An 18,844-nucleotide genomic window follows, 5' to 3' on the forward strand; every position below is an offset into this window, starting at 1 on the left:
CCACAGTACTGCCAGTTTCAGTCCTGATGGACATAATATCTTGCTCTCCTTTGTCACAAGGCACCTTTGCACATTTCTTAAGGATTTAAACCATTTTGTGGAACATTTTCTCCATCCACATGCATTCTTGAAGGAATAGGATGAAGTTATAAAGTTACCAGATATAATAAAATAAATATAATATAATATTATATATATATAATAAAAGAAAAATAAAATTCATTTATTATTCACCTTTGTTGTATTAACTGTATACTGATATGTTTTTATTTTGAAAAGAAGGTCACAGTTCACAAACAACCTGCAAACACACACACACACACACACACACACACACACAGACAGACAGACAGACATACACACCCACACACAGACAGACACACAGACAGACACACACAAACAACTTGGTCTTCCAATCTAAATGGGGACTGTCCAGTCATTTCTATGGGAAAAACCCTACCCATCCCTAACCTTAACCATAAGTAACCAAACAAAATACAATACTTCTGGCATTTTTAGTTTTTTTTTTATTGCAGTCACAGATTTCTGTAAAACTGAGTTTCCCTTTGTGGAGACTGGAAAAATGGCCCTTCACAATGTCTAAATAAATAAATAAATAAATAAATGGGCGACACACGTATATATATATCCTCCTGAGACCCCACCCATTCATTTATGTCCATTGCAGTGGACATTTTGTTTTTTCACTAATGTTAGGAAACGTATTCATTCCTGTTGTACACTAAAGAGGACATGCTGTGAAATTAAAAATAAAAATAAATTTGAAAAAGATGTCTTATTTCCTAGGTGATTAGAAAATCACAATTAACCTAAGACTGAAGGACACTTTTTCCCTTGGGTCTCAGGAGGATATTTATATAGGCTACATATACAAGTATGTACATATATATGTGTATATGTAGCCTATGTACAAAGAAAAAAATGGTAAATATCACGGGATGAAATTGTATTTTATCACGTGAATAACATTTTTATTTGTCCGAGAAGAATAGCATGACATTTTATCAGTCTATTTAGTTAGTTATCTGTTCAAGTTAAAATAACGGCAACAGAATATAACGGCGGGAATCAGCGGCGCAGTTGCCAGGGAAGTGACGTCACACACCTCCCGCTCTTCTCATCAATCTCGTGTACTCCCGCGATACTTCGAGGGGGCCTTCGTTCGGCTATTGTCGATTTGATCTGCGTATTTAGGTCGGACGTTTCCTAACTTAAGTTGAAAGTTGTAATTATGGCTGATGTTGTGCAGGAGTCTGAAGATAAGCAGGAGGTGTTGGATACGGTTGCTGAACAGGAAAATGAATCGCACGAAAATGAAAACGGCGTGAAAGCGTAAGCCTGCCTTTTGTGTCGCTTTATTAGATGCGGCGGGTTGTTGGGGCAAGATGGAGGCGTGAGCGCTGGCCTTGGCTCGCCTAACGTACCGACGATCATGCCGGGTCTAGTCCTTAGTGTGGGGTGCTGTTATCTGCATACAAATTATAGACTTAATGTCATTTTCCCCCGAAAGTAGCCAAACCATCCGATCGTCTCGCTAAAACATCAGATATTTGAGTTCCCTCCTATTCCGAGTGCGTAACCATGCTGGTAAATCATGATCGTTGTAGGATACAGACGGATGGGTTTTCCGGTAGCTAGGTTCATGTTTTAAAGTCACTTTCATGCCTGTGATCTTGTTTTACGGAAGGTATATCATTTGGAATCGGTATGGTGGATGATTAGTGCGTTCTTGAGGCTCTTCACACGCATGTTAGTAGTCAGCAGAGATTAAATAAAGCAGTCATTTTCTGGCAGGCTTGCTGTGTTTGTGGTTTTCAGCCTTAGTTTGGCTTCGGAAGTACCATGCATTTAGTTAGTTGCATACAAGTCCGATGCGTACTTTTGTATAGATTGCACAATTAACTGATTGTTGCAGGATTAAAAAAAAAAAAACTCTCTGCATTTGCATTAAACAGAGGCGCCTCTGTTAAAGAAAAGTCAATACAGGAGAACTGTGACATTTGTGTGGCTAACTTTTTTTTCTTTTTGCGTATGCACAGCGATGCTGATGAAGTCCCAAAGCAGAAGTCGGATCAGAAAGAAAAAACTGGCCACAGGAAATCGAATCGGTTTCACCCTTATTCCAAGGAAAAGCAGGCCGGCTCTGGGGACAAGAAGGGTGTCAACAGAAACCGGGTGTTCATTAGCAACATCCCCTATGATATGAAGTGGCAGGCAATCAAAGATCTAATGAGAGAGAAAGGTACATTTTACAGGGCATTTAGCAATACTTTTTGTCTCTAGGTGTTTTATCTTCAGTAAAACCAGTGCCGCCTTCATTTGAAATGATAAAATTTGGATTCTCAAAACGAATCGGATTGTTTTTCTGAGTGTGTGTATGAGATAGTGATGTAATTTTGGAGTAATTCTTTGTTTCCAATTACTCAGGAATCTTTGTATGTGTGTGTCATGGATTGTTTTGGACCTGTTTGTTAATGGGTTTTGCTTACCAGTATTGATTTGCTTCTAAACATGTAGTACTGCATTTGTGGTAACCTGTGTTTGAATCTGCTTTAAGATTACAAGTATTTAAAATGGGAATTGTGCCTTGCTGTGTATAGTTTTTTTGAAGTATCGATATTTAGCTTTTAGATGTTTTATTTTGCAGTTAGAGGTGGAAGGTCAACTTAAATGATTTCAGATCTCTGGGCTACATAACTGTGTAATGCTGAACTTGTCTCTTACATCTATGGTTCAATGTAGCTGCCCTTTTTCTTTGTACATAGCAGCATTTGTTTCAGTAAATGAGAAGAATGGCATGGCCCCTGTGTGGTGGAATGTTTGGTCCGATCAGACCGACTTGATAATCAATAATGGGTTCTCTCCATCTGTATTGTGCCACCAGGGGGCAGCGGTGAAGTGACGACTGGTGTTTCACATGCAAATGTTTTGTGGTATTTTCCCCTCTGTATGTCTCGTGTAGTTGGTGAGGTTACATACGTGGAGCTCTTTAAGGATGCTGAAGGGAAATCAAGGGTAAGTGATGTGGACTACTTGCTGCACGAGGTTTAAAATCTCAGCAGTTTTCCATTTTACCAAGTGTTTTGTCAGATAATGAGTCTCTAGGCCATGTGTATGGGGACTGCTCTCAAACCAGGGAGGTTCTTGTTGTTAGAGCCTGTTAGTCTGCTTTAGATTGGTCAGAGGGGTGGTTTGTCATGTTACTGAATATGTCGGCTAATGATCACCTGAATTGGTTTCCATAATGGACCCTAAAGTTGTAGTGTTGTAGTCTTAAATTGATGGATGAGCTGGGCTGTGTAATTCCTGAAGGGGAACCAGTGGGATCATCTGTTGTCAGAATGTGTCTGAGATTCTTTGACCATTTCCAACACTTCTCATGTAGATCTGAAGGTAGGTCCATGGCACACTGCACTTTGCTTGGGAAGAGTGCCTTTCTCCTTGTCAATGTAGAAGTTGAGCTTCAAGGTAGATCTGTGTCTTGCAACTGTTGCCTGCAGTAAAACAGTCTCATGGACACTCTTACTCTGCCAATCAAGTCCAACGAGTATTGTTTCCCGGCACATTGTATACTCTATGTAATGTTTTCTTTTACAAACACTAGTTCTCCCTACTGCAAATGAGTAAACCTTTTCCAGTAGTAGGCACGCTGGCATTTTATCGGCTTGTAAACCTGTGCAGTTGTGTATCGCCTAGCGATGGCCCGTGTTTTCTAAATCCGCAGTTCCTCCTTCCTGTAAGAAATTTTCAGATCCTGGTGAATTCTGTCTGAACCTAGTGGTTCAGATCTGTAAGGTCAACTAATTCCTACAGCTTCACAGGTTTACAGGTCCTGCAGAAATTTCTGGGAAGCGATTGTGATACTGTGCACCGCGCCGAGGCGCACTAGTGCACATCCTGCATCACTACATCTGCTAACCTGCCTTCTTCTTCCTCCTTCCTGCCCACTGAACTGGTCCTTCCATGTGGTGCCTGTAGGGCTGCGGGTAAGTAGAACCTCTGAAGAGTTTTGCTGCTATTTCTCGGCTCGCACTGTATGCTTCTTCCCCCCTCCGCAAGCATGAGTGGATGCTAAGTCTTTGCATTTCCTGTTGTAGTGTTGTTGAGTTCAAAGATGAAGAATTTGTGAAGAAAGCATTGGATGTCATGAACCGGTATGACCTGAGTGGCAGACCTCTGAACATCAAGGAGGTAGGAGCTGCTGGCTGCGATTACATTGGCTATTTCTGTCCTACCTTGCTGGTAAAAGGAGTTGTAGAAATGTTGCGAGCAGGCCTTCCTGGTGCATGTGTTCTAGGATCCCGACGGCGAGCACGCTCGCAGGGTGCTCCAGCGTGGTGCTGGGATGTACTCGGGGGGGCGTGGCCCTGAGGGAGGTCCTTATGGGATGAACCTGCCCCCATCCATTGCCAACAATCCCAACATCCCTCCTGAGGTCATACACTCTCTCCAGGCTGGCCGGTTGGGCTCCACCGTGTTTGTCGCCAATGTGAGTGTCTTATTTCTGGCGGTTCATAATTCAAAAAGCCATTTGCTGATTGATATTGCCTGAAGGATTTGTCTCTCTATCACTCAGCTTGACTTCAAAGTTGGCTGGAAGAAGCTGAAGGAGGTTTTCAGTATGGCGGGGGTAGTCAAGAGGGCCGACATAAAAGAAGACAAAGACGGGAAGAGTCGCGGGATGGGGACTGTCACCTTCGACCAGCCGTTTGAGGCCGTGCAGGCCATCTGTATCCTCCGCCTGCTGTCTAGAGGGCACCCATGGGCCGTGTTTCAAATGAATGATTAATGCATTTAGTTTGTCTGAATATCCCAAAGCTGCTTCCAGCTGGTGCTCATAGAGCCGCTTTTGGATGTTTCTCAGATTCAGTCTGGTCCTTAACCTCTAAGCTACTTTAGGAATCTGAACTGCTCAGATAACTGTCAGGGTTTCTAAATACAGTGAAATAACTCTTTACGTTCCAGGGTATGTGGTTGAATTAAGGTAGCTCTAGACTTTTGGCTTGATGGTTGTTGTGACAGACCTTGACTGACGCCTCTCTCAGCGATGTTCAACGGTCAGATGCTGTTTGACAGGCCTATGCACGTGAAGATGGTAAGGTCTTTTGTTTGCTTGTTTACACAGGCTTTTAAAAAGAAAAAAAAGCCTTTACACCCATGTGTTTCCATGGGGGCTCCATGAAAGTGAAGCAGAGCTAAAGTGAAGTCACGTTTCATTCCAGGATGACAAGTCTCTTCCTCCTGACGATTTCCGTGGCATGGAGAAGTCTCCGCAGCTTCCTCGTAAGTCTTTGCTTGTCCGGCCCCTTCTAGTCGCTGTAAACTTCACGATGAAACCGTCCCGCGAATATCGCTGTCGGGTGCAGTGCGAAGTGTCATGGATGAGCCTGGACCCCGTGATCTGTGCAGGGGGTCTCGGCGGGATCGGCATGGGGCTGGGCCCTGGGGGGCAGCCGCTCAGCGCCAGTCGAATAGGCGGCGGCGCCGGCGGCGGCAGCAGCGGTGGCGGCGGAGGGGGAGCCATGGGTAATTTGGGAGGTTAGTGCGTGCTGCTTCTCTCACAGTGTGTACCTCTGCACTCTACCTACTATACCTGCGTGCTGCTTCTCTCACAGTGCACCTCTGCACTCTACCTACTATACCTGCGTGCTGCTTCTCTCAGAGTGTGCACCTCTGCACTCTACCTACTATACCTGCGTGCTGCTTCTCTCACAGTGTGCACCTCTGCACTCTACCTACTATACCTGCGTGCTGCTTCTCTCACAGTGCACCTCTGCACTCTACCTACTATACCTGCGTGCTGCTTCTCTCACAGTGCACCTCTGCACTCTACCTACTATACCTGCGTGCTGCTTCTCTCACAGTGTGTACCTCTGCACTCTACCTACTATACCTGTGTGCTGCTTTTCTCACAGTGTGCACCTCTGCACTCTACCTACTATACCTGCGTGCTGCTTCTCACAGTGCACCTCTGCACTCTACCTACTATACCTGTTTTTAAACATAATATATTGACATAACTGGTACACGAGTACGCAATCACCTTTAACAGCGATACGTGCGGCAATCGAACAATGTAACAGCGCGCATGCGTGCGTATTTTAAGTGCATTTTTGCCGATATGACAAAAAATTACCGTGCATTTAAACCTCTCTACCACAAATGAAGTACGACTTAGGATATAAAAGTTAAAATGCACAGTTTTTTGCATCATCGACGCAAATGCACTTAAAATACGCGCGCATTCACACTGTTACAACAATCGATTGCCACACGTATTGCTTTTCAAGGTGAATGTGTACTTGCGTACCAGTTATGTCAATCCCTGTATATCGGTCATGTTTCTCATTACCTAAGCTTGAGGCAATAAGATGATGATATTGCAGCTTCAGTAGTCTTTTTGCATCACGCAATAATTGATATAGATTTGAAAATGGCCTATATGCCGCTTTGAAAGCTGATTTCTGCTCTTATTATAAAGCTGCCCATTTTTTTTTCCTGCAGGCAGTATAAGCAAACATTTATTTCGCTGGAAAGTTTTTGCGCATCTGTTGCACTAATACTGTGTGTTTTGCAGGGATGGATGGACCTGGATACGGAGGAATGAGCCGGATGTCGGGTGCGTCTCTGTCTGCCCTCTCAGATCGCCTTGCGCTGTCTGTTTGGCAGGAAGTCGTTGTGTCTGTGCCGTCTGGAGTTTATAACTAATCCGAACTTTAACTTTGCTCTGCTAGGGATGGGAGGCACAGGATCCTTTAACAGTATGGATGGCATGGGCAGCTATGGGGGCAGAGACATGACCCCCATGAGCAGAATGGGAGGTAATCATCCTCATCACGGTGTTACTTTTGATGGTACAAGGCCTGGCTGAGTGTGTAGTTTTGAACCCCAGGTGCATTCTGGTCCTTATGTGTACTGTGATGGGGGAAAATGTGCAGCCCTGCCTGATTCATTTGGTTGGTTCTCTTACCCAGGAATGGATGATTACAGGGGTGGTCCTGCTATGACCGGGATGGGTCTCGGAGGCATGGGGAACAGCATGGGAGGTACGGCACTGCCCCCCCCCCCCCCCCCCCCATAAGAACATAAGAAATTTACAAACGAGAGGAGGCCATTCGGCCCATCAAGCTCGTTTGGGGAGAACTTAACTAATAGCTCAGAGTTGTTAAAATCTTATTTAGCTCTGATTTAAAGGAACCCAGGGTTTTAGCTTGCACTACACTAGCAGGAAGACTATTCCATACTCTAACTACACGCTGTGTAAAGAAGTGTTTTCTCAAATTAATTTTAAAATGTTCTCCCGCTAATTTCCACCTATGGCCACGAGTTCTAGTATCTAAACTAATATTGAAATAGCCATTTGGCTGAACAGCATCCAGACCTGTTAGAATCTTATATACCTGGATCATGTCCCCCCTTAATCTCCTTTGCGCGAGGCTGAACAGATTCAGCTCAGCTAACCTCTCCTCAGAAGACACTCCCCTAATATTAGGAATCATTCTTGTAGCCCTACGTTGCACCCTATCCAAGGCAGCAATGTCCCCCCACGACCCCCCCACGTGGCACGTGGCTGCCTCTTCAACCTGACCTCATCCTGTTAATGTTCTGCTTTCGATGGATCGTATTGGGTTGGTCACATGCCCTGATGCCGTCGTTAATCCCACTCCAGAGGGTCTGTGGCACTTATGGCCCTTTGGCCTTGGCCCAGCAGACGCAGTAATGGCTGATCATTGCCCCCACATGACCCCCCCTGGCTCAGGGCCCAGCCTTCTATCTTATGGATGCACTCTTACGTGGGTCGCTGTGGAGTTGAAGGGTCCTGGATCCTGTCACTATCAGATCTTTTCTTCTTCTTTAGATATTGCCCCTGTAGATATAATGCTGGGTAAAATTCAGTCAGAGCAGCTGAGTGTTTCTCATTTTTTGGGACGTTTGTCTACCCTGTTATTCTTTCAGACATGTATCCTTCAGCGATGGGGGGCATGAACCGCGACTTTGGCCGGAACGACATGTCGATGAGCCGGGGTATGGGTGAGTATATGTGTGAGTGCATACGCGCCTGATGGGGTGTCCCCTCTCGTGAGCCTGGCTGTGCCCGGTCGCTGCCTGGTGCCGCGCTCTCAGCTGGGCTATCGTTCCGCAGGTGGCGGGATGGGGGCCTACGGCAGTGGCATGGCCAGTGCAGGCGGTGGGCCCATGGGCTCCGGATTAGGTAACTCCACACTTCCTGTTTAATTTCTGTACGATTCTCAGCAGAGAGCTGCTAGAGGAACTGCCAAGAGGCTAACCTGCGAGGTGGGGGAGTGAGCATTTTATATTAACCTGTGCGGTTTGTTCAGGTGGTGGCATGGACCGCATGGGCTCCAGCTTTGACCGGGTCGGCATGGACATGAACCGTGGCTACGGCGGCTATGGCACTGGCACCACCCACATGGGTGCCGTGATGTCAGACAGAGGCTCTGGGTCCAAGGCGGGTTGCCAGATATTTGTACGGAATGTGAGTGCCTCCGGATTTAAATGTCTCGTGCCCTCACTGGAAATTCTTCGAAGATGTTCACAACCTTAGTAATGGTCAATAAATGGTGATGGCAGCAAACATAACCGAATAACTGAATAACTGTCAGCCCATTTCACTGTCGGAGTAGAGGTGAGGGCTGTGCATACATCCAGTTTCGGGAAAAATATCTAAAATAAGAATACACGAGAGAGTAGATAAGCTGTGAGGACTTTCATGAAATGGCAGTGATCTTGAATTGTGTCATTTAACTCGTACGTCCGTGTATAAGAGGTTTGTCACGGCTTGGACCTTTTAAAACTTAATGTTGCTCATTTTTGTTTTTCAGCTTTCCTATGATGTTACGTGGCAGCAGTTGAAGGAAAAATTCAGGCATTGTGGTAAGTGCTGAAGATACTCAGGGCATCATTAAGAACTCAGCCGTGTGCCTCTGTTAGCGGCAGTTGATCCTCTGTATATGAAATGTATCCTTATTACGTTTTAGAATCCAGACAGACAGGAGTCTCACTTTGAGTAAACGAAATGAGTATCTGGCCGCCTCCATAGCAGAATGCCAAGCCTTGTTACCCGTGTTGATGCAGGTCAGGTGATGTTTGCTGAAATAAAGATGGAAAATGGAAGGTCTAAGGGCTGTGGCACGGTTCGCTTTGATTCCCCGGAGAGCGCGGAGCAGGCCTGCCGCCTGATGAACGGCACCAAGATCAACGGCAGGGAGGTGGACGTCCGCATCGACCGAAATGCCTGAAGCCCTCAGCGCCGGCCACATCCTCACAGTCCTTCCACTTTTGGTTTTGTTTTAAAAACGCATTGCCTCAGTCTTTGGTGTTGTAACAATATTAGTTATGGTTGACAGTCCCTCTGCCTGAATGAGTCATGGGTGAGTTTATATAATTACATTTTTTTTTTTTTAAATACTTTTAAATTTGTGGGCCACCAGTTTATTTGAATAAATAAACTTTTTTTAATTTTTAGCATTGTTCTTGTGATTTGATTTTTGCCTCCAGTGAATGTTCTGGTGTAGGTTGTATCAGCGGCCTGGAATGAATTTTACTAGCTAACAAGCTACATATGTTATATGTTTGAGACCCCAGTACTTAAGTGCCCCTGAAGTGTTCCCCTTTTCCAGTATGACACTGGTGACTCGGGAATACTTGCACCAGTAAGGCCGATAGCTGTCAGGGATTATCCATGGAGTCGCATGTCACCAGCATGCCTCTGTGACACCACTTACTGGAACACGTCCATCTTCACATTTTAAAGATTTTTAAAATACGATTCTGCCTCAATTGGTGAATTTCATTTTTCTTGCAACTGTTCAGTCCTGTTTGTATAATGAAACCAGATGAATGAGTAGGAGCTTCTGAATGGCAAATGAATGTGGGGGGGGGGGGTCTGTTGTGCTCCATCCCAGGGTCGCCAACTGTCATGCATCTGGTGTGACACTCATGATTTCAAACTCGCGCTCGTGCAAGAAATCCGATGGCAAATGTATATTATTCCATCATAAACCTAAAATTATTTACAATAAAAGCGTTGGGGCAGTTTGCAAACCCTACAGACTACAAGGTAAAACGGTTACATGCGTGTAAATGCGTGTGCAGACTTGACGAGTTGAAAATCTCACTCCGGCCAGCTGACCAAAGTTGGCAGCTCTGCTGTCCTATTTATTTTGCTTATTTAAATAGCACTTTTACCCGCAGGGTTAGCGAAGCGCTTTAAGGATGTTTATAAGAAAGGAATTAAAATAAGCATACAAAAATTATATGCGACAAGAAGCTTCTGCTCAATCTTATGCTGTAAACTTACTATACAAATATTTTACAGATACAAAGTAAAAAGGATGCATTTATTTGCTAGATACGCCAAGGATGTTGGAAGCTTAGCCAATAGCATGGCCATCATATTACGCTGAAATCTACACCACTGACATGAGGAAGCCTGGTGCCTTTATGAACAGACAAAGGAGCAGGTGACGTTAGCAGGTACAACTGCAACTATAAACTTCCTGAAATAACAGGATGTCCACTCGCCTAAGTTCTTGCAGGTGCTTGTTTGCTTTCAGCTGACCTTTTTCAAATGTGACGATGCATGAAGAGGTAGGATCACCGGTCCACTTTGTTATCTGAGATGACAGCAATTACGGTCACGATCCATACTTAATATGCCATGCAGACCCTGGATAAAGGCAGGCGGGACATACAGCCCACCTGGGTAATGTTAAGAAACATGGGATGAGCAGTTTGTGTTCACAAAACTAAAGAACAGTCTTTATCTGTCCCTTGTTCCTTAACGAGTTACTGCTTCTGCCGCCAGTGTAGTCTTGGCAACATCCTTAGACAGACACCTGGAGATTAATTACACACCCTGTATTTCAAAGTAAACAAGTGCCCCACCACAGTCTTACATCCTAATTCAGGGGTCTCCAACTCCAGTCCTGGAGAGCTACTATCCAGTAGGTTTTTTATCCTACCTGGCTTCTGATGAGCCACACCTGGCCCTGGTATTTATCTGAGAACAGGTGTGGCTCATCAGAAGCCAGGTATGATAGAAAACCTACTGGACAGTAGCTCTCCAGGACCGGAGTTGGAGACCCCTGTCCTAATTAGACTGAAAGAGGAGTCAATATCCTTAAAATCAAAAGACTTACATATACACTTATAACTATGAGAGATGGTGCTAAGCCTACTCTACAGATACAGCCAACAACATTTGACATGAATATAATACATTCTGTCCTTTCTTTCTTGTTCTCTGAAAAACGACCTCTGGAAACAGTGCAGTAGGATAAGCACTGGGATTCATTTTCTGGAAAAAAAAAAGCAAGATGTACGGCTTATTTAATTAAACTTAATTATCTTTGCAGCAAAAAATATTGCATTTACTATGTGCTATCTCGGTAACACAACCGAAAGACCACTTTCAAGTCCCAAAGCAAACATTAATTAGATTTTTAAATCACCATCTTGAGTCATTATTCTCCAGCTAATAGGGTTACTAAGCTGATTGGAAACACCGATCCTTATTTGCAATGGACAAACTAAAACGCCCCATTAAACACCCTAAATGGCTAGATAATTATTTTATTCTCACCAACATCCCAGTGTATTCACCTAGAACTGCACTCATGCATAATTGTACGAATCTATGGGTTTCACTGCTGCTGTACTGAAGATCCACAATGTATCCTTATTAGATTAGACAGCCATACTGAACATTTGCGCTTATAAGAAATAAAAATATCTGCTCATCTGCCACATCAGTTTAAGATGCATTCTGCTTAAGTAATAGGTCTAATAATAAATCATTGGGTCATTTACATTTCAGGGGAGTTGAACAAAGTAGCCTTTAATAAAGATTTTTAACTGACAGTTTTAAAACCATAGTTAACTAACAGCCAAAGAAACTGTTAAAGTAATGTACTGTTCAGGTACATATGGATTTTGCAGTACATTTGATGATCACCAGCTGTATTAAAGCAGTTACACATGCATGCCAGTTGTCTGCATATATATACTTTGGTTTTCCAAAGGTAATTTGATCAAGTTGCATTAGTCAGATGGCCTATATGACTTCTTACACAATCACAGCTCTCAGCTGCTTTACTGAAATTATCCTCCCGACATTTGATTTCGGGCCTCATGAAAGCATCTCATACTCGGCCCCCAACCCAGACCAATCCAATTATGTTCCACGATTAAATATAAAATTTGTCGAGTGTCGTGGGGGTGGGGTTCCCTGACGATAACATTTAAAAAATATATTGAGAGGGACTGGCGTACAGAACCGGACGGGTGCTAACTCCAAGTTTAAAATGGTATTAATCGAGGTTAGTTGAGGCCCCTGTTCAACTGAGACCCCTGGACTTAAACCCGAGTCACTGAGCATTAAAGCGTCCCCGATGATCTCTTTCCCCTTAGCCGCTCCGCACGTAGCTGTTTTGTGCCGGCACTGCAGAGGGCGCCACTGCTCCCAGGGGCACGAGCACGTCGATTTAGTTTCGCTCGCCGTGCGCGCGGGCGCAATCGGCTGAAGACCTAAAGTTGGCAGCTGAGGACTGAGCGGCCTTCGGTGCGCCAGTAACGGCGGATAAATGTGAAACCAAATATACCGGCTTACTGGTTAATTTTCTGTCGGATAACAGAACATAGCAGGAAACTGGTCAAGTCATCTTTCCTCAATTTACTTAACTGTAACAGAATTCCTTCAGTGAGATGTTTGTAGCTAAAACGTACTGCCAGGGAAACTTGTCTTTCTTGCGTACATGTCTTTTAAGCAAACCTGTCGTGAAGGATGTAGGCAAATACATCGTTAGTTGTTTCGAACTGAAGTCGTGCCACTGATTTTTATCGGCGAAAATTTATCGCTTCATGAACGTGTCATCAACTCATTCACAAATGTTTAAGACTGTAGTAAATAACCGAATAATTGTTATAGTAAAAAGGTTTCCAATTTATATTGCCAATTCAGTATGCACAAAGCCTCGCAAATTGCGTCAAAAGTGACTACATCAACTTTGATTCTGTTTTATTGCTCTTCTTCTGAGTTGGAGCCTGGGTTATAGAGAATAGGAACTGTTTATAAACCATCATAAGGTCATGCAGACTGGACATAACGGAATGATTTTTTTGGTCCTATCGGAATCGTGTAAAATGGAGCCGAACCTCGGTCGCCTTCTGCTCGACACACATGGGCTGATGGCTCCAGATTTTCTGCATCGGATCTTTTGACGGGTGAGTAACCTTATTTCTGAAGAAAATGCATTAATTGATTAATTAAATCTGTGTGGTAGGATGATGGGATGCATGTCTTAGTCTCTGAGCAGACTACGCTGAAAAGTGACATCCATGTAGTCCCCTTTACTTACTTTACTTAAAATTAGAGAACTATTTAGATATAAACTGTGAGCTATGTGTATGTTGTTAGCTTGTGTGTGTATCACCAAGCTGGCCTTCTTGCTTGGCCAGATAACTTGTCGGATAGTCTGGGCTAAATGTAAGTGAACGAAGGAAAAGTAGAAATGTAAAAATGTACCCATTTTTAATTGGTTATGTTTGTTGCTGCTATTTTTTCTTTGCGAGAAATTCGTGATTTTTCATTAAGTTCCATTTGACAGTAAGCAGCAGCTTCAGCTTTTAAAGCCCAGTCTACGTGTAGTGGCGGAGACCGGACGCCAGGGTGCGATATTGCAGTGAAAACCTGTCTGTCGACGTTTCACATTCACAGACAACCCCGCACGGTTACATTTTACGATGTGGGTAATGATTTCCTGGACGATAACCGTTTGCTTTTACCGGGAACCCCTATTTCATGCCATGTGTCGATCCTTTAGCTTCTTTTCATTAATTGATTATAAAATATTGGCTACCATGCCACAAAACTTCTATAAGTAAGATGATCCTTATTACATATGTGCCACCTCTACTATGACATGGCAGATAACGTTGTAAGGGAGGCACTAAATGATCACTTTGGAAAATAACTTGCCTATAGCATTTTGAATAAACAGAAATCGGATGTAAGCAACTAAACTTACACGTAAAGCTTGATTTAAAGCCATTTCCCTGGTCCAGCAGGTGGCAGCATAATTTAACAAATAAATGTAGCATTGGAACCTGAACCACAGGGCTGAACATTCAATTTTCTCAATTACTTTGGGCAGTTCCAATGCATTGTTTTAATTCCTACTCTCTTTGCAGAACCATGGCTATGGCACTGTTCGAGTATGTAGTTCTTGTGTGCACTGTTCTTGTCTATTAATTTGTTTGCTTATTCTTCCAAAAACCTTTAAGGGGGAAATAAAACGGATAAAACAGAGCAGTTGAGATCAGTTTGCTTTAATTCCTGAGATATGTGTGGAAACCAGCCTTTTCTTTCACTCTTCATGTTTTCTTGGAATCCCACAGCAGAATGTATCAGGTGTCCCCTCTCCAGAGAGTGGAGTTAAGCTGATTAGATGATGTGCTTTACAGCCTTGCTGTGTCTGTGTTTATGGAGTGAGTTGACTTTACTGGCCAGGCGAGGCAGAGAGGAGCTGGGAGTTTCTGCTTCTTAGAGCTCGTTAGATGGCTCAGTAGAAAAGCTCATCTTTCCTTCTGCACTAGCTGGGGGTACAGTGTCCTTCCTGTGGACCATTACACACCAGGCCAGGGTATGAGTCTAAAAGTTTATACCAAAAGCCTCTAAGGAATAGCGGTCAATGGATGAAGTGGAAGTATGCGATTTTCACGTTTTGGTTTCATTACATTTTTGTCCACTGGGTTTATGTGGAAACATAATCTCCCTCCCACCCCTTGCACAATAAGACGACAGCCCCCCCCCCCCAGCAGTGAATAATATTGAAAGTTTAATAGAACATTTGCAAATCTGAGCAAGCCCTATTTGAAAAAAATGCTTTTCATGTTACTTAGAAAAGGTGTGGTTCCAGCAGGTAAGTTTAAATTTCCTCGTGCTGCATTAGGGCCTGCTCCAGCTGGTATTCTCTTAAGTGATTTATATACTATTTTTCTGCTATGTTTTCCATAGCCTGCTGCAGGGACAGGTGCTGCCTCTAGCAGTTCTGGCTGCCCTTCGACCACCCTGCGATACACTGGGACCTCAGGGGAAATTAAGATATCTGTAATGTAAACATTAAAACTTGCAGAAAAATTGAATTGTTTCTTATTGATAGGTGAAATTCTGTTTGCTCTTGAATTGCTCACTGGGAAGAAAAAAAATTATTCTCAGGACCTGAAGTGAACTTTCATCCTGCTGTTGTGTTTGTGGAAACTGCAGGAGTGCCAGACGACGATGCTGGTGGCTTTGTGCCTGAGGAATGGAGGAACAGCATGCGGGGAGAATCTGGACAATAAAGTGTTAAGACCAAAAAGGGAGGATTGTGGGGGGGGGAGGGAATTTTTTTTATTTTTTTTTATGCTTCCCTTTGTTTCTTATGGTCTGCAGTGGTTAGTAATACCTGACTGAACAGCGGAGTGACAACCTAAGGTGTGTGGTGTGTTTACGTGCCTGGTAAATGATAGATACGTCTTCACCACAGAACCGCACGGTTCGGTTAGGAATGGCTGAGTAAACAGCATGTGTGTACTGTGGTGACAGTTGGCAACATGCAAGTCCCCCCACTAGCCCCTAGGAGGTGCTGTAGCTGCAGTCAGCCCAGGTGCCACAAGCTGCCTTGGCCAGTGGTGGGCAAATATTAACCCCCTCTGTATCAATCCACTGAAAGTAAAACTAATCTGTACTTATACTTTGCATTATCTGATGCTAGATTACAAAAACTGGTCGTTTGTCATATCAAGAATGACAGTCTTGTAATATTATGGTTTGTAGTACTATGATTTAATTTTCATTTGTCCTGGTTTCACACTGATCAGTGATCATGCTTTGATTAGAAGTGACTAGCTGCTCTGAGGCGTGTGTGATGTGTTGTATGCAAGCTGGTGTTTAATTAACACTCCGATCATGTCCTTTACATCCCTGCTGAACTCCATTGCTGGCACACTCCTGTCTGCTGGTTTTGCCCCGTTTGACGCTCACCCCACAAACTAGCAGTTAATTAGCAAGGTAGGGCTTTGTCCCTATTCAGTATTTCTCATAATGCATTTTTTTAGGGGTGGGGTGGGGGGGCTTGATGTACTTTGGTGAATCGCGCGTTTGTAGTAAGCAGAAGCAGAACAGGGCTGTGCATTTTTGTTTAGAAACATTAACCAGATGCTCTGTTTAGTTTTCTCTGTAAGCTCAGTGCCGGGGGTGAGAGCGATGATCTATGTTATCAGGAACACACCCGTCTGAAAGAAGTACAGACGCTCCCGGTGTTATGATGGGGTTACGTTCCCATAAACCTATCCTAAGCTGAAAATGCATTTTAACACTGTACACCTAACCTAACAAACATTATAGCCTATTCTACCTTTCCTTAAACATGCTTAGAACGTTTTCTTTAGTCTACAATTGCGCAAAATCATTAACAAGCCTACTGTATTTTATAATAAAGTATTGAACGTCTCATGTAATTTATTGAATAATGTACTGAAAGTGAAAAACAGAAATTGGAATACCCCTTGTAAAGTTGAAATATCATAACATGGACCATCATAACCCAGGGAGCTTCTGTAATGTGTTTATTTTCCATACAACTGGAGTGTTAGTGCTGTGTGCATTCATGGTTCATAGGACCCTCAATGGGACTAAGGATTAATGTGAAATGCCTTCCTGTGGATTAAATACTGATGCCAGTGTTTGGAACTGAACCTTTTGAGTTCTTAACTTATGACCAAAAGGGCTCAGCTCGGCCACTCATGCTGTTGTATTCTTATGTTACATGGGACCGAGAGCAAACTTGTTACATGTTACATGGGACCGAGAGCAGAGAGCAAGTCGGCTGGAAAACGTTCTCTGTGCGATGAGTTCCGCGTTCCATTCATTCTGCAGTTGGGTGCAGCTTAACCTTCAGGACAATGACATTTCCAAGTAAAACAGAAGGAGAATTGGCCCTTTAGGAAACACAAACAGGAAAAGGCCCCGCAGGAAGTGAAATCGGTGTTGCAGCAGCATCATGCAGGACTTTGTTGCGCAGTCTACTACAGGGCAATCCGTGCCCCACATCGGGTTCTTCCTCCTGTTTCTACCTCTAACTGTGGTCCCCAGTGGGACCGTTTTTGGCTGAGGTCGTACTCATCATGGTGCAGCAGCTCAGGATCAACTCAGGAAGCCGAATTAAAGTGAAGAAGCTCATGATGGGATCATACGGTCTTGAAATGGCTGTGCAGACATTTCGGAGCAACACTGTCAAAAGAAATAAAGCTGGGTCCTTCTGGCCCGATTAGCGGAGTCTGTTCTTCCCCTTCTCCCTTATTGAGCCCAAATGCCTCTTTTATTTTTTAAGTCCTCTCCACCCAGTTCAATTAGTTCCTGCTCCACGTGGGCTGGAAGCAATTAGGCATTGTCATTGTTGCTGGAAAATGCAGCTCTGTGTCTGCAGCCTGCCCCACGCAGACTCATGCTATCAATTAAGACCCCTGTTGGTTGGTTTGGCCTGTTTTCACTCTGTGGTGGTCACATCTTTGGTCTGAGTCCTGTTTCAGATGTGCAGTCTTTGTTTCTCTACTTGTAAATTCGATCTTGTTTTGTGTAGTACGCCTAGGACATACTACATGTTTCAGTTTCAAATAATAATATTAACCTGCACATTAAATGCTTATCACATTTTAAACTCAGTTTAGCTGCGTCTTACTCTTTTTGCTTTTAGAAAAGATATTGAATGAGACCAGTGATAACCAGTTAACACTGATGGCCCCTAACCGAGGCCTGTTTTTCTGCTTACAGGGGGCCAACCAGTGTGTTGACTGCAAAGTGCATTTCTGTCCCTCAGCCATTGCTGGGTCCTCATGCGTGGAGCGCTGTTTTACTGGGGACCACAGTTTGTTGCAGGGATGAGGGTTGGGTCAGAGGCACCCTAATCAAATCTGCATGCCAGAATGGTTTCATCCTTTAAGTCATCAGTCTAATGTGGAACAAATAAGTGTGATTAAGACAAAAAGGGCTTGACAAATGTGAATGGGCTTTATAATGATATCAGTAGGCAGGTGGTCTGATGGCTAATAGGAAGGGCATTTAGATTTTTTTTAAATGTTGATTCCATACTTGTGTTTGAATCTGTATCAGATGCTGCCTTCAGTCTTTTATCAGTCTATTTTCCAGCATGAGGACCTTCTGCCCACGTATATCCTCCTTGGGCAATTGCTTTCTTACTCTGGTTCAAATTCCAACAATGGTTATTATGTTCCTTTGAGATCTGTCGCAGTGTGCATTTGACACGCTGCAGTGCCCTCTCTGAGGATGGGAGCCTTTACTTTCAGCTATAGCAACTACCCAGAAAGGAGCTGCATCAGGTCCTTGGAGAAACCAGCATACCCTCCGACGGGCCATCCATCCATAATTGCTTCAGCAGAGATCCAGCTGCCTCTCTTGGTTCTCCTGTTTCACCTGCAGCTGGACTCGATAGATGGATGGAAAGTAGTTGATTCCAGCTGTTTATCCAGTTGGACGGGTGATTCCAGGCGTTGGCTCAGGAGCTTTCTATTGTACCTACGTGTACCGTGCACCTATATCAGTGTTTCCCAGCTTGGTCCTCAGGGACCCACAGACAGCTCCCTACCAGCTCTCTGCCAGACAGTTCACATTTCTGCTCCTGGTAAGAGGGCTGGGAGGGAGCAAAATCATGGACCGTCTGCGGGTCTCTGAGGACCGGGTTGGAAAACGCACGTAATAATATAAATGTGTGTGTGTGTGTGTGTCTACATGTACATACGTAGA

At 44.0% G+C, this 18,844-nt stretch overlaps 1 protein-coding gene across 1 annotated transcript; it reads left to right on the plus strand.

Annotated features, from left to right (window-relative positions):
• Window positions 1-1,141: 1,141 nt before the first annotated feature.
• On the plus strand, window positions 1,142-9,507 carry LOC111846720 (myelin expression factor 2). Its single transcript, XM_072698304.1, has 18 exons — window positions 1,142-1,353; window positions 2,061-2,263; window positions 2,984-3,036; window positions 4,000-4,007; window positions 4,119-4,212; window positions 4,319-4,510; window positions 4,598-4,751; window positions 5,067-5,116; window positions 5,244-5,304; window positions 5,431-5,559; window positions 6,599-6,640; window positions 6,756-6,842; window positions 6,996-7,067; window positions 7,978-8,052; window positions 8,165-8,233; window positions 8,361-8,518; window positions 8,865-8,916; window positions 9,118-9,507. The coding sequence occupies exons 1-18, from the start codon at window positions 1,253-1,255 to the stop codon at window positions 9,279-9,281; spliced, it is 1,764 nt and encodes a 587-aa protein (XP_072554405.1). The 5' UTR covers window positions 1,142-1,252; the 3' UTR covers window positions 9,282-9,507.
• The last annotated feature ends 9,337 nt before the right edge of the window (window positions 9,508-18,844 follow it).

Source organism: Paramormyrops kingsleyae, chromosome 13 (assembly GCF_048594095.1).
Source record: "Paramormyrops kingsleyae isolate MSU_618 chromosome 13, PKINGS_0.4, whole genome shotgun sequence".
Classification (NCBI taxonomy): domain Eukaryota; kingdom Metazoa; phylum Chordata; class Actinopteri; order Osteoglossiformes; family Mormyridae; genus Paramormyrops; species Paramormyrops kingsleyae.